This window comes from Loxodonta africana, chromosome 16, assembly GCF_030014295.1.
Source record: "Loxodonta africana isolate mLoxAfr1 chromosome 16, mLoxAfr1.hap2, whole genome shotgun sequence".
NCBI classification, from domain to species: domain Eukaryota; kingdom Metazoa; phylum Chordata; class Mammalia; order Proboscidea; family Elephantidae; genus Loxodonta; species Loxodonta africana.
In genome coordinates, this window is record NC_087357.1 from 36,943,170 (window position 1) to 36,964,990 (window position 21,821).

The 21,821-nt window shown below is 42.2% G+C and overlaps 1 protein-coding gene across 18 annotated transcripts in view; it reads right to left on the bottom strand.

Moving 5' to 3' along the window:
* Nucleotides 1–3,269: 3,269 nt before the first annotated feature.
* Nucleotides 3,270–21,821, bottom strand: part of LCOR (ligand dependent nuclear receptor corepressor) — a 147,279-nt gene continuing 128,727 nt past the window's right edge. For all 18 annotated transcript variants that reach the window (XM_064269503.1, XM_064269507.1, XM_064269515.1 and 15 more), the window contains one exon: nt 3,270–17,898. In XM_064269503.1, coding sequence (XP_064125573.1) covers nt 12,777–17,898 — 5,122 coding nt within the window. In that variant the 3' untranslated portion in view covers nt 3,270–12,776. The remainder of the gene's footprint in view (nt 17,899–21,821) is intronic.

Below are 21,821 nucleotides of genomic sequence, written 5' to 3' on the forward strand. Positions count from 1 at the left end.
AGGGCAGAGCCTGGCCCAGTACACACAGAGACGTGGGGAGGCCACTCATGCTCATTTCCTTTAGTGTTCGCTGTTACACCTATACTTTCTAAGTTCATGTACTGAGCCACACCCATATTTAACCTGGCTCATGGGGTTTCTGAGCATCAGGGCGACAGTTTAGAAAGCAGCGTGGCTTCTCAGATAGTCCTGTAAGATTAACCCGCCTGTCTCTAGAAAAAAATTTAGGATCAATGGAGAAAGGATGCAAACTTTCTTCTGTAGTGGTTCATTCCCACCTCACAGATTAGAAGACAGCATTCAGGAGTTTTGTAGGTCTGCAGAGTGCATGACCTGAGTGCTCAGGCGAGGCCAGGCCCTTGTAGACATTCCAGGCAAGGCCTCTACCGCAAAGGGGACCTGGCTGGCCCTTCTCTGACTTTCTTAGTAAACTAGGCCATGGTGAAGGAGGTCACACAAGCCACGCCTTAGCAGCAGCACAGTTAGCTTGAAAGCGGGCAGTGATGGCCACTGCTGTGCCTTCAAAGCAATTAGGGATTTGAGAATACAGAAGAGAAAATGGTTAAATAAGGTAGTAAATGCCAGTTTCTGGAGTCAGCCAAGTGGGCACATGCCCTCCTGGTCCATCACTTGTACTGCCACCTCTGACAAAGCAGCAGAGAGGTATTTCCCTAACTGTAAAGAAAAACAATGGTGAACAGCAACTGGCAGTTGGGGGCTCTCATGACCTGAAGGGTATTCTCCAATCTACTGACCTCTAGCTGATTCTTACCATGCATGAATTTTGTTAGATCTTTTTTAAAGTGAGAAATCTGAACCTTTGTGTAAAAGCTTATAGTTTCTAAATACCTTTTTAAAAAACAAATACTGGGCTAAACACATCTGTGAGCCACCAGTTTGCACCCACTGAGTTAAATAAGTGGCAGAGACTGCTACTGGAAACCCTGGTGGCATAGTGGTTAAATGCTATGGCTGCTAACCAAGAGGTCAGCAGTTCAAATCCGCCAGGCGCTCCTTTGAAACTCTATGGGGCAGTTCTACTCCCACCCCCACCGCTCCCTCCCCAGGCTAAGGCAATGGGCACAGCGGGGCTTTGTTGGAGGTGAGGGCTATAGAAGGAATGCCCAGACTTCCAAAGGGCCAGCCAGTCTGATTACTTAGAGTTGCCAAGATTTCCCAAGTTTGGTGATAATGCATCCCCACACCTCCTACCCAAAGCCCTCAGAGTTAATTCTGGAGATGCCCTTACTTCCAGTGGTTCAGTTTGTGCCTCTTGGGTCAATATCCTAGTTATTTTTACCACAGGATGAATATTGGAGGAAAAAGGTCTGTCTTAACAATGAAAATGTCTAATCTGGAACTAGGTAATTTTCCAAATTTAAATGAAGAAGGAGTGGGCTGGCTTTGTCAACTGGTGGGTTACTTTTACCAGATGTAGTTCTGTATGTCAACGGCCACTGTCAGATGAACTTGTTAATGAAATCATAGCTAATTCCACAGAGATCACTGGCCCCTTGAATCCTTAAACAGACTCACCTCAAGCTGTGTTGAAGAAAGAACATAATGGAACAGGTCATGAGGTTAGCAAAGGGAAGGGCTTTCTCCCAACTTCCTGCTGTACCCCAGCGTGGGCTATAGAGAGCTGGGGCAGCCCTTGCCTGAAGTCAGGAGCTTGAGCTCAATTGCTCCCCACCTCTTAGGATGAAGCACTGGCATCTTTCTAACCCTGCCATGGGAACTCCCAAGGAGTTATTCGTTGTGTTTTCTTTTCCCTGAACTCAGGCATAAATCACAAAGTGGCCAAAAATTTAGTAAACGATGTTTCTTTAAATCCCAACACGGTGGTTGAGATAGAAGGATTAAGAATTATTGTTTTTTGGTTCCTCCTGGCAACTCACCAACTTTGCTGTTGGCTGTGAGTAGAATGCTGGGCCTCAGTGCACTCTGAACCCTCTCCAGTGATTACACAAACACACTTTAATATCAAAGAAGTTTAATATGCTGCAATAAAATAAGCGCCTTGAAAAAGCTCATGGAATAGATGTCAATGTTAGATAAATCCCTCCCACACGTCCTCTAGTTCCGTACCCCATCCCTCAAAATCATACAAGAAAATCTGAAACAACAAAGGAAATCCTATCAAGCTTGGATTTCAGCAAGGGCCCCTTTCCCAATAACAAGAACACAGCTTCCTATATGGCCTAATAGGAAAGTAAAACACAGAAGCACAAAAAGTCCACAAGATTTCAATATTTAAGAGACTTGGTACATATTCAAAGTTAAAATAACTCCAAGTTTTATAGCTATACATATCGTTTTAAAGCAACTTAATATATTTTAAAATTTCATATATACACTCTCAAAGGTTCTTCAGGTGAGGTATGTAAACATTGTCTAATGAAAATTTTTCAATGTTTCAAACCAACAAATTCACAGCATACATTGAATTTTCATCCACTTAAAGACACAGTATTTTCCTACACTCACTAACATAGTGGAAATCCAGGCCCAAGAGATACGCGCTGATTTTCCCAATCACCAATTTGTAGAATTGCTCATTTCACTGTTTTGGAAAGACACCTGCACACAAGTCAGGAGCACACGCTTGGTACCAGGAAGCAGCAAGGTCCTCCGGAGGCCCTGCCCTTGGGCATCTGGATCACTGGCTACGACTCACAAGACAGCAAAAAGGAGCACATCTCAACAACTACGAGATTGACCTCAGCAATGACAACACTGGGAGGAACCAGAAAGACTTTAAAGGAACGGTAGAGATTCATTTTAGAGCTCCCTGAATCCACAGCTGGATCAGCAGCCCCACCCTAAACTCATTCTGAAGGGTCACGGCCTAAAAAGAATAAAAATTCCACACGGCACCTGAGCTTCAGTTAAATTGCATGGGCCTCCTATGACCCCTGGCCCCTCAAAGGCATTTACCGCAGCCTAAATTAGGGCCCTGGGCTGTGCTTTTCATACAGGTTGGGGTTGAGTTTCTTAATATCATAATGCATACGGGAAAATAATGCCATGAGTTCACAAAGGCGGCCAATGCCAGCACAAAGGCGCCGGCCAATGACCTTGGAGGAGCTCAATTTTGAAAACTACTTGTTCCCTGAGGGTAAACAGCAGGCTTCTATTGAGATTAAGTGAGGCTAATAGGGGGATTATTTATTACAAGGTAGTAAGACTTGGAGAGCCTCAGGCCATAATTCTATTTTACCCCCACGTAATTAATCTATAATGCTCCCTCCCCACCCCCGCCCCCCGCCACCACAAGTAGTCACCTCCCCAGTGATACAATATAGGTCAATTTCTTTCCTGTTGCTTGTTTTCAGGCTCAGCAAAGGAAAGTTTTATCCTAATGCATCCACTTCAGTCTAAAAAACACTAGCAAAAAATTCCAAACGCCATCATAAATACAAAAGAGAAGACATATTTCAAAAGCCTAAAAAACTACATTACTCCTATTCATGGTTATCTGGGTGTGGGGTATTTATTTTTCACAAAGTTTAGGACGGTCACAAGGAGAGGCTGCTAAACTGCTTAGAAATCTGTTGAACTGGACACGCTGGGAGGCATGGAGGAGTGACTGCACGCTTTATACTGACCTAAATGGTTTAACCCCAGACATCAAGGGGGCTTTAGGCATTTCAAATGCAGGCACAGAGCAGTTTATAGGAAATGGGATGCTTTTAAAGGTAGGCCAAATATAGCCTCAGGACGTTTAATAGGCCATTTCAATTTTTAATGTAGAATGTTCCTAAATTTACACTATAGCCAGCTGATCTCTGCCTCAACTAGATTCTGAAAACCCTACACATTCATGGAAAATTGCTGATTTTCCAGTGGCTCTGCCCAATTTTTGACGTGTCTGGGGCTGGCAGATTTCTCATCCATTGCTAGATTTTTACGATGTGAAGCAGCGTGCAGACAAACAGAAGCAATAATTCAAGTACAGCAACCTCTCCAGCAAAGGCAAGAGGTCTTAGCAAGAGCTGTTCTATCCCCACCCCATCCTCTGAGACAAGGGCCAATGGGGACCCCAGAATAAATGTTATTACCTAGGATCTTATTGCTTATGGGCAACACATCAGAAAGAACACCTGGGAATCTGCTCTGCAGATCTGGGTACTGACCACTGACCAGTTTATCGTACAAATGTATATATATAATATATAACATAACCAGATGAGAAGAGGGGGCAGTTAAAGCTTGGATTGGATGTAACATTACAGATCAAACACCCCAAACAGCTCTCAACCTGCTGGTTTTTGTTCTTTCTCATGTGTGAACTGCATTATGAAAAGCAAGTCCACTGCTCAAAATATATTCTTCTACAATACTACAATGCAAACCAACATCACTCGGAACATCTGTATACGGCACATGTAATAAATATTAAAAAAAAAAAACTATTTACAACATTACTTCTTGTGAACATTTAGATGAGAGCAAAATCTATTTCTTCCTGCAAAGTTTAAAAAAGTTTTGACTTTCTAGTTCAGTGCTAAATTCCCTGGCACCTAGTTATCCATTCACATTTCACCTTAAATCAGATTTTCTTACAAAGAGTATCTTAGAAAAAAAACATTCTCCAGCATTACTGTTCAAGTGTCCTCCTCATTTGTTTAGAAAAGACAAAAGGAGGCCATAAGGAAATACGCAAATTATGGTTCAAGTGGATGACAAAAATCCCTGCATGCCCGCGGTCCTAAAGCTGCCTGCAGACCTGGAGTTACAGATCTCCAGCCAGCCAGCCAGACAGAAGGAGATCATGACTCAGCCAGGGGAGCCCAGGAATGGGGCAGGGGAGGAGGAACACCACCACAGAACATTGGTTCCATTACATCTAGGGGTGCTCTGAAATGCAGACCAGGACTCCTGAGAAGTGAAGCTGAACACATCTTACAACAGATGGTCTCGTTCTGTAACCACTGGTTACAGGTGGGAATGGCCAACATCTGCTTGCTGAGACAAGGAGGAAGAGGAGGAGAAGGAGAGCTGAGATGCTCATGAGTACTGTCAAGGTGTGGAAAGTACCATGCTTATCTTCTATGGTTAAAGAGTAGACAGGGGTCATTCACAAACATGAGACTAGGAATAAATCTTAATGCTTTCTTTAGGCAACCAGTGGTTTCTTCATATCCCACAGGTGTGGGTTTGGATTTCCTTGTGGCTACAACTAAGGCTCGTTTCTCTCCTCAGGCCGTTGAACTGTGCAGTTGAATGTATCACCCGTTTAAGCGAGAAGTTGCCGCTGCCTGAGGCAGCCCCGATGCCATGCCCGGCACAGGCCATACTCATTGTGGGAGTCCCACTTTGTTCTGGGATGGGGTGACTGCTGCATCTGCCCAAGTACAGTGAGGGTTTCAAGGCTCCACCCTTCTTCCTTCACTGAGTTGTTTAGGATTCAGTGGAGGAGCATGGTAGTTGAGGAGGATGGGTGGTTAGAAAGAACAGTTTTTTAGAAAGCCCTTTTGACAGTTAATTTTTTTTTTGTTACAATAAATACTTTCTATAGAAGCATTTGTACAGGAAAATATCACTATTTACACAGTGAAATAAACTCCACAGTGGTGTGTATAAATATGTTATATATGTGTATTTCAAACAATAATCACTAACACAGTCTCCTAGAACTATTAAGAACGCAGAAACCACTGGCGAAACCAATACCCTTAAACTACAGTGGCTCTAAAAATAATCCCTACCTGTGGTATAAATACACAAAATTCTGCAAATCTTGTTTGTACAGCATCTTTTCCACAAACTAGCTCCCAAATACTATAGCTTCAGCTACAGAATATCATGAGGTCACAGAAAAACAACTGGGGTTTAAAAAAAGTATGATAAATTGACCAGAATTTGGACCCAATGGCTAAATACTGGAAGGAAAAAAGTGATGAAGACAGAAATGCTTCAAATACAACACGTATGTGTTCACTTGGGAGGTGGGAGACTGTACCAGAGAATATGCCTCCTAGAAGTGGGCTGGTGGCAAGAGCAAAGTGTGAGGGAAGAGCAAGGGTAAGACTCAAGGGTGGCTCCTCAAAATGAGGAGGCGAGCCAGGCTGGTCAGATCGGGCTTCCCTGGCCAGGCCAGAGAGCCCTGACTTCTTCGGTCTAATGCTGCTGGTGTGCTGATGAGGTGCCATCAATATGCTGGTATTTTGAAGAGAACCGAGAATACGTGGTTTGGATCCGAGGTGCAACAGGTTCAACCCAGACCAGCCATATATGTTCAAAAGTAATGCCCAAAGCTTGGGGAGGATGAACTTAAAATACACTAGATACGAAAGAGAAGCGGAGGGCTTGAGGAGGAAAACTAACGCACTCTGTGCTTGCAGAGAGAGACACTATTCTAGGCTTAGGTTCATTAGTAAATTCTATGTGTTGAGTGCTGTTGTAGTGGAATGTCAAGTTCATCCTGATTCATAAAAATGAAGACAACTGTGCTTTTATTTTAAAAGATTTTGTACTTAGTTTTAACCATATATTCTAGTAGATATGATCATATGTTCACAACTCATCAGTAATATTCAGCTGGCAAAGGGGATATTTTTTCTTTGTTTCTTTTAAAGCACAAGCATTATTCAGGACTAACGTGCCACAGCAGCTGTGTGCTGATATGAACAGACAAGAAACCCTAAAATCTAAAAGGAAGGAAATGCTGCAATGCTGCACTACTTGCAAAAGTAAATTTGCATAGTTGTACATACAATTTGATCTTGAATAGTATACTGCAAAGCTCAGCAAGCTTTCTGGGAAGGGCCAGAAAGTAAGTATTTTAGATAGTTTGGGCCACATATCATCTCTGTCACATATTCTTTAATATATACAACCCTTTTAAAAAAAGTAAAATCCATTCTTCTGACCCCTGGCATATTATAAAGCCATAAGCACCCAGTTCTCCTTTTAAAACAGGCAGTCTACACTTTCAGGTGGCTTGGCTTCTAAGTTCCCCATGTTAAGTAGAACGGGCCCAGATATGTCTGTGCTTGCCAGGTGAGTGACCGCACAACTGTCCCTGTGAAGGCTGAAGCAAAGGGTTTCTCCTGAGCACTAAGCAAAAGCCACCGAGGCTCTGGGAAAAGGAAGACCAGACAGGGTAGGTAATGGAAGGAACTGACCAGCTCTGGCCCAGTTCCAAGGGCAAAGGCATGAACAAGGACGCCCTCGGCAAAGTGCCCAGGGTGGTTCCCGGGCCCCCAGTACAGCACAGCAAAGCCCCAAGTTGGGGAAGTATCAGAGGGTGCTGGGTTTCTCCCTGGGTATGCTTATCTTTAGAAGAAAGAGGTCAGATCCTTGAGTCTTCCAATCAGCCCACAGTAGAATACACAAGTCTGTTCTGGCATCTCAAGGGATGAATTATATTAAAAGGCTTACTATAATTCTGCTTGTTTTAAATAATCTTTTTTCTTCCTTTTTTCCCGAAAAGGATTTGGGAGCAAGCATGGGGAAGAGTACTGCTAGGAGGTGAGACTGCCCTGTCAATGTGATATATATACACATGATTTAATACCAAAAACAAAAAAAAAGATAAAAATCCCAGTATTTCAGTGTATTTCAAGCCATAAGACACAAAATTAATAGCGAAGAACTAAAAAAAAAAAAAAAAAAAGACAATTAGTTGTTTCAAAACAATTGAAACAGTCATTGCTTTGGGTCCACTGACTAAATTCTTTTCACTGACATGACATTCAACTTCATACTGAAAATTAGCACAGAAACTTATCCTTGAGTTTTGGGGACAGGGAAGACTAAAACCTTGGAAGCTGATTGGATTTGATCTAAAGATGTAATCCACAACTTCTCAGTCACGCTCAGGTTATAGCACGTTCCAATTTTCTATCGATTTATTTAAAGCACTTCAAGCTTATTTTTCGACTTACCTTTAATAAAATTACTTTGAAACAATAGTATGTGACTGAAAAAATTGTCAGTATCAACACATTTTATTTTCCTAGAAACTGGCCAAAAATATTACATAAGAATAAACAATGCTTTGGGTTGATCTTTGTTTCCACCTTATGAAAAGACTTTTTTCCATATCTAAATGTGAGAGTCAGAGGAGTAAAAGTCAAACTAAAGTAGACTAATTTTAAAAGAAAATCTTGGCTTCCTTTAGTAATAAACAAGAAATGAAACCAGAGTCAGCTATGTAAGAGGCCTAGGCCACGTTTTAGATTTCAGAGTGTCTATTTGTTCATGAGTTCTAGCTCTATAGGCTAAAGGTGGTCTCGTTGGCTACTGCGATGCTGATTTTAAGAAGGAAGATGGGACACTAAAGTAGCTCAAGTTTAAGGGGATGGTAGTTGATGTGCTGTATCAATATAATATGCCTCCTTTGTAGCAAGCAGAAATAAAGAAATGTAAAAGAATAAAATCATGATAAGGAAGAAGAAAGAAAAGGACAGTGAGGAAAAGAGGCAGAAAGAAAGAGAAGATAAATCAGGGAAGATTAAGTCCTGAAATAGGATTGTTTTCTCAAGCATGGGTCAGCAAACTTTTTCTTAAAGTCCAGGTGGTAAATTCTTTAGGCTTTGTGGGTTGTATGGTCTCTAACGCACCTATTCAACTCTGCCCTTGTAGTGTGAAAGCAACCATAGGCAATCCATGAACAAATGGGCATGGCTATATTCCAATAAAATCTCATTTACAAAAACGAGCCGCCAGCCCATGGTTTGCAGACCCTTGATTTATCTATCATCTGTAGGCCACAGGTAGCCTGCAAGGGTTGACTAAAATCAAAAAGAACTGGTACAGCTCCCCAGGCTAATGACCAGCACCTTGGGATATTCCCAAGTCTCCCAGCCAGTCCAGTCCCAGGTATTGTGACAAGACACCAGACATGGCATGCTGTCCTTTCCTATGTGGCTGTTAGGTCCACTAATCAGTAGGAATGTTGCCCATAAATGAGAGTGACAGCTTCAGCTCTCAGCACAGAATCCATCACAGGGCAGGAAAGAGGCCGCTAGAATAAGTGAAAACATTGATTCAAAGCAGGGCTCCAAACTGGTTCATTCTGGTTGGAACCCCTGCTGAGAATTTTCATTTCTACCCCGGATATACTGAATCAGCATCTACATTTTAACAAAATTCCCAGATGATTCTTATGTATAATAAATTTTGAAAACCACTGCTCTGCTAGTGGTTCTCAGAATCGGTTCCTAACCAGCAGCATTGGCATTGCCTGGGAACTTGTTAGAGATGCAATTTCTCAGCAGGGGTTCGAAACAGAAGGAACAGGTTCCAAGACCTGATTCAAAGTAACTGTCTTTAAGTGATGCCTTTTACTGATGACCTATCTGAACAGTGAGAAACTCACCTGGACAGTACGTGACATATAAAGGATCCCATTAGAAAGCACCACAGATATACAGGGATGACTAGCTACACATCTTCTACCCATACTATTATGTGGACAACAAGGCATGAACCTACAGTGTAAGATTTTAAGATAAGGCTTGTGTAGAAGTCTTTAATGCATTACAGACACAACAGAATTGGCCTAGCTAAGGAACCGAGGGACCAGCGATTGCTGATCAACACACACTCCTAACATTCTTATACATGGGAAGCTTCAAAAGCAGAACAAAGATTCATGGCCTTCCTGTTGCCCTGGGAGATTGCTACATGTCTGAGGAAGTGGTAGGGTCAAGGCCCTGGACCCTGCCAGAGAGGCTGTCTCCATGTTGTCCTCCTACACCAGGGAGCTTCAGGGGATAGAAAATGGGTCTCAGGAAGAGGGCCTACTTCCCAGGCAACTCTCAATCCCTTTGGAAGTTCAGAGGGGAGACCAGTGTTCTTTGGCCATCAATTTTGCTCCAACGCTGGGGCAGTTGCTACACTATGTACAGTCCCAGGAGCAGAATTCAACTTCTGATTTGGAACCTGGAGTGAGGGGCAGACTGCCTGTGGGTCTGGTGGCAAGCCATACTGTGAAAATGGCCACAGGAAAGAGGGCTTTGCAAAGGAGGAAAAACAAGGTGAGACTTCAGTCAGTGCCAAGCCCGAGATTTGGAGGTGTCTGGGTGACAGATTTGCCAGTATTTGCTGTAGGTGTACAAAGACCTTGCAGAGGAGGTCCTTGAGAGTTGTTTTCGTTTTTTTTTTTTTTTCCTTTCTTCTATTAGCAAAATTATCTGTGTCAGTCAGAATGAGATTCAACAAATATAAAAACAATCCTTAACTTTTAAGTGTCCGAATTATGCAGAAAGTCAGTCTATTTAAACATAGACACTATTATAAAGCAAAAGTTGATTTTAAAGATGATCCATTGCATTGTTAGGTGTGTAAAATACCTTTTCTCAAATGCAGTCTAGAATGACAGAGAAGGTGATTACCTTAAAGTAAGCTGCTGCTTTTTTTTTTTTTTTTTGAAAAGGAACTTAGAAAAGTAATGGAATGAATTAAAAACCTAGAACTGGAAAATGCCACCCACTTACTGCTTCACACCTCTCCCTACCATAATCCAAGCACCCTTACAAGGTAGTTTGTGTGTGGTCAGAGGGCACTGCAAACGTAGGTACAGAAATCAGCACACGCGACACCCACAAACATCAGATGTTTCAGTCCCACGAAAACAATATCCAGTGACAACTATATGGGAAGATATATTTTTTAAACTCTAAATCCATTGTTTTTTAGATTAAATGAACCTATTCAAAACATATTAATGCTTCTGTGCAAGTTAATGCTGAGAAAGCGTTGCCAACATACACACTCAGCAGTTTCATTATTATAGGTAGCTCTTGAATGGCTAAAGTCAAAGATACTAAAAAGGAAAAAAGAAAAGGCTCATGGGAGAGAGGAGATTTAAAAAAAAAATCAGGGCTTCACTGAAGATCGTAAGCTTCACTATCTATAAAATTCAACCCAAAAATTTCATTTTCCCATGGATCAAATGCTTTTTTCCAGTCCTATCCAATCATCAGAAGTTTTCACTATATACAACAAACCTTTAATAGAATGTGTAGAAGGCCCATTTTATCATGATTTGAATGAACTAATGCATTAAAAAAAAAAAAGTCCATCTGGGTTTATCTAAAGATATCGGAAACAACCTAAACGGAAAACTTTTAATGCAAAGGAGAAGGCAGTGGCTGTTCACACAGGCCTGTTTTGGTGACAGGCCATGTTACAAAGAAGCTGGTGGAAGATTTAACAACCAACCCTTTTTTGTAGAGTGGCCCAGTGGGAATGCCAGGTACACGCTGCTATGGGCAATAATGGAGCAAGGTTACAGGCACCGAATTAGAGCCAAGACGCCTGCATCAGGTTCATTTGGGAAAAGAAAGCAACATCAGTTACAAATACTGCAGCTCTCAAGTCTGAGTCATGGAGCAGGGCTTGACATGATGCGGACAGGCATGGTACTCACAAGCATTTTACTTCCAGTAAGGTGCTAACCAATCCGAACGGACAGCCGCTCTAAACAAGTACACTCACATTGAAGCACGCAGCTGAACGCCGGCTCTGGGTATAGGGTGTGTGGGGGCTCAATCTGAGATTGTTGTTTCTGCTTCCTCCAACTGCAAGACTGCTTTGACCTTTACAGAAGTCTGCATTTAGACTTTTCTGGGTCTGGTGCCAAAGGTATGGGGATGCTCAGAGAAACACTGGGCCACATCTAAGCCACCTGGTCTATGCTATTATCCAGCTCATGGACACCCTGGCACACTGCATGGGGAAGAAAGAATTTTACTGTAAAACTGGGACTGGGAGACATTTGTGGCTGATAACCACATGCAAATGCACCCAAATACCCATGGACGCACACACTATTAAACTTTTCTATTACTGGAAATAACTTTTTGGGTTTCTCTGAACATGGAAGTAAGGATCAGTATAATAGTCGCTCTCATCCGAATCATCAAATTACAGCTACAAGATGGGGGAGGGGGGAAAACCTAGATTTTGTTTTTCAAAAGTTGTATGAAAACCTTGTTAGCGTGCTAGCAAGCTTGCAAGGCCAAACTTCGAAGTGGATGGTTAAGAATCAGGAATACAGTTTGGGGATGCAAATAATTCTTAGAGATCATAAATATTAACACCCGTGACACACCTGTTGTCCCATGGTTACGTAATTTAGAATATGACAAAATGACAAAAGATCAAAGGTGAGAGGAGTGCTCAACAATGAATATGGTTTTTTAAAAGGGGGGCAACAGAAATATTAATCTTTTATAACACCTACAAATCCCCTCTGCACTCTCCATATACCATAAAGATGATTTGGTTTAGCTTTCAAATATCACTGAAACAAACAAACAAATAAGGTAGAGAGGGAAGTTTACTGCTGGGGTTTGCAAAGAGTAGCATCCATTCATGTATAGATGCGGCAGGGTGGCTGCTGAAAAGCTACTTTTATGTGTATGAGGGTGGTTTTCTCGGCTACAGTACAAGTGCTTGTGCATCAAGTATAAAATACAAGCCTTTAATCACATAGATCAGCTTTTTAGCTTTTGTAAATTTAAAAACAAAAAGGATAAATAAGGCACTGTACTTTTAAAAACTAAAACTGCTTGGTTCCAAGTTTAAAACCCAAGGAACAACCAGAATATAATATATAACTTCCCTTACTCAGCCTCAGAGAAAGACTCTGCAAGTTCCCTTCTCCATCTGAGACGTATTTTCTGACACCTCAAATTGGGGTGTTCTCCATTAGCTGCAGGTTTGAAAGGCTTGATAAGCTTATAAAAGCAGATTCAGTTAATGCAAAATAAAGGGTTACTTCTACGGAAGAGTTTTACTCTTGGCTGCCGTCCTTCAAATCACTTTGCATCCAGCCGTCTCCGCTTGCTGTGGACAGAGTCCAGCTTTGCCTTCAGCTTGCGCTTTCTCTGGGCAGCGCTGTTTTCTGGGCTTTTCGTCAAGGGTCTGGCCCGAGTCTTCCCGCTGCTCTGCTTCCTGTTCGTAGATTTCTGTGGCCTTGCAGAGGATTCACCTGCCCCTTTTTGCTTTGCAGGTTTAGTCAGTGTTTCTGAGACTGTAGGCTGGGTAGGTCTTTTGTTGGTATTCTCTTTTTCTTTCCTGGAGGGAAGGCAGCCCTTCGCAGCAGACTTTTTAGGGATCTTCACTTTATTTTCTTTCAAAGAGGTCTTTTTGGGCAGTTGGCCGATTTTGTCTTTTGTAGCTGGTTTCTTGGCAGCAGGGGCTTTGGTGGATCCATCACAATGTTTTTCTTTGCTGGCTTTCACCACCGGTCCCTTGTCCTTACTGGAGGGAAGAGACCGGTCCTGAGTGCTGCCTTCTGTTCTCTTTCTTTTATTCTGTACTTCTGTTTTAGGCAAGCTTTCAGGCATCTGCTTCCCTTTCCTTCCCTTCACTCCCTCGGTATTTTTGGGCTTGACAGGAAACCCATCTGCATCCACCTGCAGGGCAAGCTTGGGGGACATTAGTGGGTTGATGCACACACTCTTACGGCTCTGTTTATTTTCCACAGCCTCACCAAGTGAGCTTTCTATTTTCTCATTCTTGATCAAACGCTGCTGAGCTCTGAGCTTTCCTCGAATGTTGGAATATTTTCTAAGGATTCGGGTACTGGCTGGTGTAGGTGAGTTCATGGGAGGATGGCTATTTCTCTCTTCCTTGACTTCCTCTACGCTACCTTCAGAGTTAGGGCCGAGGCTGACATCACTGCCATCCTCTGGCTCCACTTGATCAGGATTCTCTCGAAATTTAGCCCAGAGCTTCTGTGTTTTCCAATTATTCCTAACAGGAGTAGCTCCAGGGAATTTCTTTAAGTGTTTTTTCAAGCGCTCAGCTTGTAGAGAGCTCGGATATAGGCTGGAAGGAGAGTATTTCTGTAGAGGATGTTTCACAGGGGGAGTGTCTCCTGGAAGACGAGTGTTGAGCTTCTTCACAATTACCAGAGATCGGGTTTCAGTTGTCTCTAAGAACCACTTACAAACATTAGATAATTTAAAGTTTGTCATAAACAGCATCTGAACAGGGGAAAACTTTTGAACTTCCAATGAACCCCTACATTTCCGTGACCTTTTCTTGCTTTTCCAAATCTCCTTCAGTTTATCTGACTTGTTCCTTACTCTTGGTGTTGGCTGTACTTCTTTCTCCAACTGGATCCAGCCCTTCTGAACTTTCATGTACTGGGCATTGAAGTTGGCAATAAGCTCTTGGCTCTCCTCCTCAGCACACCATTCCACAAACTTTGGTTGTTCATCTACCACTGTGTCCACATCATCCTCTTCTAAGGGATCTCTACTCTCTGAAGCTTCTTTTTCCTTCGGTGTTGAGTTTACTAGTGCAGCTTCCTTTTCTGAAGTCACTTTCGTAGTATCCAAGGAGTCCAGAGAATGGGCATGTCTTAGGTTGTAGGTTGAAGAGGTCAATCTTTTGGGCCTTGGTATCAACTTTGGTGGCATAGTAGCATCACCATTTCCACTACTTGACAACCCAAGTGAGCTAGATGGTGCATCATTATCATCATCTTTATGCTGGGGGTTTTCACTGTCTGCCTTACTTACAACCTCGTCTACCTCCTGTATAGGAATATGTCCTGGCTTCTCTTTTGATTGCCCTGGCTCCCTCTTACAGGGAATACTTTCAGAGGGAGCACGAGCATTTTTCACACTTAACTTAGACTGAACACAGATTTCTAGTCTCTCTCCTGGCAGGGGCTGGCCAACGGTGATTACAGGATCACTGCTGGGGAAAATCTCTCTTTTTTCCCCCTTGATTTCTTTTGCCAGCATGTTTTTAAAAGTCTGCCTGGTGATGATCCCACCTCCATCACCCTCCCGCTCAGCATCTTTCTCAGAGCGATTTTCATTGACATTTGGGTTGTCAGTGTCCTTCGGAGCTTTTGTATGGAAACTGCCTGTCTGAAAATCGTCAGGAGCTGTCCCACTAGGGTATCCTTCTTTTTTAGAACGTTTGGCAGTATAATTTTTAGAAACCTTGATCTCAGGACAAGCAGAAGAAGAATCTGAAATTTGATTTCTTAGGTACCTATCAGCAGAGGAAGAATCTGAAAGTTGACTTCTTAGGCACCTATCAGAGGCCTCAGGGAATTTTTTACCTTTTTTCTTCTTGTCCAAATTCTCTTCAGAACATTCAATGTTTTGATCACACATAACTTTTTCTGAAGGATGTCTGACATCACTTCCTTCTTCTAATTTTCCTGTATCACCTGCTGCCTCACTTTCCTCAACTTCACTGGGGTTTTCATTAGTAAAAACACTGTTTTTCCTCAAGAGCAGGTGAGTATTGAGCTCCTGAGTGTCTTCAGTCTTGGCCCCAGGACTGATGCTTGTCTCAACACTAGGACTGACGCTTGTCTCAACACTAGGACTGACGCTTGTCTCAACACTAGGACTGACGCTTGTCTCAACTCTAGGACTGACGCTTGTCTCGGCCTTAGGCCTGACATTTGTCTCAACCCCAGGACTGCCACTTGTCTGGGCCTCAGGACTGAAACTTGTCTCAACTCTTGGACTCATGCTTGTCTCGACCCCAGGACTGATGCTTGTTTCAACCCCAGGACTGATGCTTGTCTGGGCTTCAGGACTGGCGCTTGTCTCAACTCTTGTACTGATGCTTGTCTCAACCCTAGGACTGATGCTTGCCTTGGTCTTAGGACTCACATTTGTTTCAACCCCAGGACTGATGCTTGTCTCGACCGCAGGAACGACGCTTGTCTGGGCCTCAGGAGTGATGCTTCTCTCAGAGCCAGGAATGATGCTTGTCTCGGCCTCAGGACCGATGCTTGTCTGGGCCTCAGGAGTGACGCTTCTCTCAGAGCCAGGACTGACGCTTGTCTTGACACCAGGACTGACATTTGTCTCAGCCTTAGGACTGAAATTTGTCTCGGCCTTAGGAATGACGTTTGTCTCGGCCTCAGGAATGACATTTGCCTTGACCCCAGGACTGACGCTTGTCTCAACCCCAGGACTGACGCTTGTCTCAATCCCAGGACTGACACTTGTCTGGGCCTCAGGAGTGACGCTTATCTCAGCACCAGGACTGATGCTTGTCTCGACCCCAGGACTGACGCTTGTCTGGGCCCCAGGACTGACGCTTGTCTGGGCCTCAGAACTGATCCTTTCATTGTGTTCAGCTTTTCCCAGACTCACAGGAGGCTCCAAGTCCACTGGGGGACTTTGATTTTCTGAGCACAGAGGACTTTCCTCTCTACTGACTATTTTAGGAGAAGAAAGAACTTCACTGCTTCCCTCAGAAATGCTCTCAGTAGAGGGAACCAAGTGACAGTCTTGGGGAGCACTCACCTCTTCTGTATCCAGTAGTTCAATGGGTTGTTGGTCTTGCTCGTGGGAAGATATCCTACTTGCTGTGAAAGCTGAAACCGTGGAGCTGCCTTCTGGCATGTTCTCTTTAGGGAGGTGAGCAAGGAAAGGCCACACAAGGCTGGAGGCTATCATTTCCTTTGACTCAGCGGAAGTGCTTTGATTCAGTTTATCCACCATGCGGCAAGCCTCAGGCTCTTGAGATTCTTTTTCAGATGAAGTGTTTCTGTCTCCTTCTTTGAGGGAACTTATTTCCTTACTAGGTTCTTCAGGGCTGTCTTCTCTAGGAAGCTGCACATCTACTGTAGGTCTAGGGGCTGAAATTGTAAGGGTCTGTTTGGGAATAACTACTGCCTCTGATGCCAGTGTTGAGCAGCTTGCTTTTTCCTGGGAGTGTAAATTTCTGGCCAGTGTGCGAACAGTTGGCAGCTCACAACAGTCACCGTTGAAAAAGTATCCTCGAGTACTCTTTCTGGCTGTTTTCCGAGACGAAAATATAGATCTTTGATTTTCAAAGTGGCATTCTGTTATTGGTTGACTGATATAGACGACATCACACTGATTATCATAATCATTTATCCTCAACCCTGATGCCCTTTTACTTTTCCGAGCAGTCTTGACAGAGGTTGATATTGTCTTGGTTCGTGAATGTCCATTAGATGCTTTGTGTACAGCTGGCATGGGGCTGGGGGCTAACCAACCATCTTTGGAATGATCATACTGGCCCTTATCACTGGGATATGAATGGTAACCCACTTTATTTCTTCCTAGTGAGTGAAGATGGTTCTCTTGCTTTGGCCTTGCATCTTGTTCAGTTGCCTCTAAATCTTGGTGCAAAGGCATTTTTGAGCTACATTGTAAAGCATTCTCTTTGTCAGCAGTTCTAGGCAAGTTTCCCGCAAACCCTGAGTCCCAAGTCTCTTCTGATAAAGCTTTGACTGAATTTCTTTGAGGAACAATACAGCTGTTGCCCTCCTCACTGTTCTCAGCTGCCACTTTTACTGCAATTAGACTTTCTACTAATGCTGAGCTCTGCATACGGTCTTTACCATCCTCACATACTTTTGTATTTATGTCTTGCTTCTGTCCAGTGGTTTGCCCTTCCGTGTTTTTAGAGATGTGGTGGAAGTTTAATGAGGAAGAATTAGATGCAGTGAGGTATCCCAGAGTGGAACTATCCATTGAACTACCAGAATTAGGTTTAGTGGTTGGAAGTTGAGAGGAATCTTTCTGGACAATAGTCAAGGCATTCTCTGTTCCATCTACCAAGTTCGTCTCAGGAGGCAGCTCCTTAAGGTTCTGTTCTGTCAAGCGTAGAGAGCTGTGCGAGCCTGATGGGTCTATGAACAAATCTACAGAAGCAGGAGACTTCATATCGAGACACATAGCATCCTTTTCCTTATGTTTGGTGCTTAGCTGGCCACAGCCAGCACTGCAAGTAGATGTCTCCATTGCTGCAGAATCAGAACGTAGCAGATCCTCTGTGCCTGGCTGAGCTTCAGTGTACAAGTCGTTCAGAACACGAATGAACTGCTTCTGATGATGAGTGCACAGTTTGACCATAAACTTCTCCAGTGGGGACTTCGATTGATTGTTAGAATCTACTGCTATTGCCTCTGCTGAGTTCTCACTAGACAGACAAAGAGAAAGAAGGAATTAGTATGGTCATTTTCCAAAGAACCTTTTTACATTATGAAATTCACCTGATGTTATTTATATTATAAAGAGAGTGGGTACTCTGGCCAAAACTGCTTGTAAGTCTGCCCAGATACTTTTGATTCAACAAATAAGGAGTGCTTATCTAGTTAAAATGCAAGGCCAGCCTTGTTACATTTTCAATTTTTGGTGACAATATCCTTCATATTTTTAAATGGCCATTTAGAAATAATCTTTATCTTATAAAGAAAAGGTATCATTAAGGATAAAAAAAATTTTCAACATAAATTTTGGCTACACTATTTATTAACTCCAGTTGGTAAATGTATACTTTTGTTTTAGGCCTGGGTATTCCTGTTAAACAATCATTGGTTTATAAGTCTACAATACTGAAAAAATTCAAACATATTATATTACAAAACTTGGGTTGGAAGTACTTAGAGAACATATAGTTCTAAGATGGTTTCTCCACATGACCTATTGACTGGACTTATAATATTGCTAACAGTGATGGAGAAGTCTTTCTACCCCTTCCTTGGGTGTGGAGGAATAAAGATCAATTAACTTCACATTTCAGACACAGAACGATGGAATGAAAAGTCGATTCCTGATTCCTAGCTCTAAGTAAGGAAACAGATATGAAATCGCATTGTAAATTATAAAACTCTGTCAATGCAAGATAGTATAATTATGTCTTCACTTAAGCCCCGCTTGTTACGGTCACCTAGACCTTCAATAAACATCTGACAGATTTCCACAGGAAGTCATTCTACATTAGGGAACCCTTTTCAATCATTTTCCATACTTCATCCAGGACAAACTCTTAGAGCTTAACCTGGACAGTGAAGACAGTGGGAAATGATAATACTAGATTCAAGACAGGCAATGAAAATTCCTGCTTAGAAAATGAAGAGTTTTCATGAGCTGCTTTGTACTTCTGGATTTCCGGGCTTTCCTAAGCCAATATAGTTGGAGTGCTCCAATTTCTTGAAGTTTATACAATTTCTGAATCTCTTTCTCTGGATTCTAATTCCTCAGAAGATCATTATCTGACTCTACACGTAAAGCGGCAGAGCACCAAGGGCAGCTTAATAAATGTGTGTAGAATAGACGTTGTTTGATAATATCTTCCACCTAATTCTCTGTTTCTTCAATATTTGACTTTTACCTTCTAGTCATGAAATGTCTTTATAGGAAGGCTTTCCCTAGATATTCCATTACACCTCCTTGTTGCCCTGCCTCTGGCCTCTGAAGCAGAGTGGTTATAGTAGAAAGAGCACACGTTGTGGAATATGAAAAACCTAGATTCCATTTCTAGCTCTGACATTTACTATATAAAGGATCTTAGACAAATTACTTAAATTTCTCTGAACCTTGGTTTCCTCATCTGAAATTGAGACCGAATACCAATATCTCAAAGGATTGTGTTGCAATGATTATATTACATAAATACATAAAGCACAAAACAGCAGCTGCTCAAACAATTTTTAAGACCAGGAGGTGAATAAAATTGCTGAAACATGTCTAAATACAAAGCAAAACAAAACCAAAACACTAATTGGTCACATCTGCTACTTAACCTAAACTGCTTTACAAGAGAAAAGGCTAGGGTATGTATCAGGTGATACCAACAGCATAACTGGTGTTATGCAAAGTTTGAACATGTTCAGTGGACAATGTAAGTTTTAAAAAGTGCCCATCTCAAAATGTTACAAAGTTTAAGGGGTACTTGAAGGGTAAACTTATTATCTAGAAAACTCACTTTTTTAAATTGTAAGAAAGCATTAATGCACATTCTTGATCTTTGGGTTATTTTTACTGAAGCCTCCTTGATTTGACTGACAATAACAGAACAGATATTTGTGCAAACTTTGCAGGTTTTCCTTTGCAGCAATCCTAACTGGTAGATGTGGGAGATACCCTACTAAGACCTCAAATAATTGTTTTGGCTAAGGCCACACTGCTACTAAGTGGCAGGACTACTCACCACTGTCTTGTGTACTGTATCCTGTAACACCAGTTATGCTGTTGGTATCACAATCATTATCAGGATCATTACCAGGATGTTTAGTTATTTTTGAAGTTTAGTTATTATTTTTACCATATTGAATTGAAATATATTGATTTTGGGGGCCATTCAATTAAGTAAACCTGACTGCCTAAATCCAAATATCTAGTGATATTCTGTATGTTATTAAAATCTTTCTGTCTTCTTATTGGCTTCCAAATAGTCAGCAGGTGTTTTTAGCAGCCCCACTTACACCTTTAGTAGAGTGCTTCTACTCTTCAACTGAGAAATCAGATCCCAGCTGCTAGAATGGTACTTTAGTAAAAATAAATGAATCAGAGTTTAAGGAACAGTTTTTTGAGTAAAGTACATGAATTTTCTACCAACTTTGGCTGCTTAGGGGCCTTTATTCCTTAGTTCATGGCTCTTGGATATGTTCCTGATATTTCTGAGGTAAGTGACTGCAAATAAGTAAAATATTACTGACTTATCAATGCATCAAATGATATACTCTACACGCATTTTAGCAAGACATAAAAAAGGCTGACAAAAGTCTGTGAGAAAGATGTTAAGAAATACCATGGCATCTTGTATTGTCACCTACAAGGGCTACCTAAATGCAGAAAAAAGCAAAGAGATAAATGGTTCTGTCTCATTCCAGAAGTGCGATCATCATCAAAAGTCCTGGAGAAAACCTTCTGGATGCTGTTTCATGCCTGTGGTTGTACTCCGGGAGCATGCGTTAGTGCTTGGGATTAACAATATGCTTGGAGATGAATGAAATCAAGGCATGTGCCTAGTAAGGGGTCAGAGAGCTCTGAAAAAAACTGAGGAAGTATATTCTTCCACAGTGATGCTTACATGGAGAGAAAAACTGAATAATTATTAATCCACAGGAAGCTAAACAAACAAAAACCAAGTTAGTTGCTGTAGAGTTGATTCTGACTCATGGTGACCTCATGTGTGTCGGTGTAGAACTGCACTCCATAGGGCTCCATAGGGTTTTCAAAGACTGATTTTTTTGAAAGTATATCACCAGGCTTTTCTTCAGAGGTGCCTCTGGGTGGATTTGAACTACCAACCTTTTGGGTAGTAGTCAAGCACTTAAGTGTTTGCACCACCCAGGGACTGCAGGAAAACTAGGCAATGGTAATGTCCAACTTCCTTTATGATTTTGAAACTTGGATCTGCTGCTGTTCCACAGGTTTCAATAATTTGTAACAGTGCCTCAATATTTTAATCAGCCTCAATAAACATAAGGCTTCCCAAGGGCCAAGCAACCACTCCTAATCAATGACTGTGGCAACATGGCTCAACTAATCCCCAAGCACAGAAGAGAACAGACAACCACAGGTAGGGAGCTATCTGTTCCTTAGCATCGCAGCAAGTGAAGGTGGTTTCTTTAAAACTAAGGCACATTAAAGAAACATTCTTAGGACGCACTGAACTTTAATCTGGGATAATGTAATACAGCAGTTGGGTGCTGAAAAATGCTAGCATCAGAGAGGCGAACGCAGGCTACACCAACCTTAAGAAGCATGTAGAGCAATGGGTTCGGGAAACCCAGGAGATGAAGAGATTAAAACTGCAAATGGAACCTTCCTTGAAAGAAAGTGACATCAACAAACAACAGGGTCATTTGCACATGTGTTTTCCTAGTAAAAAAGGTGAGGGACAATGTACTGGTGAACCACAGGTCATCAGAGTAAGGTGTTAGGTGCTCTTATCAGCTATACCACTGGCCAACTCAAAACTATCCACACCTGCAGTGATTGTTCCCTTTCCTGAAATCCTAAACCACCATAATCTGTACAACCCATTGGCAAATATGGGGCCTTGTATAATTTGTATCTTTTATCGACTGAATTTGTCTTGTGCTTTGTCTTAGC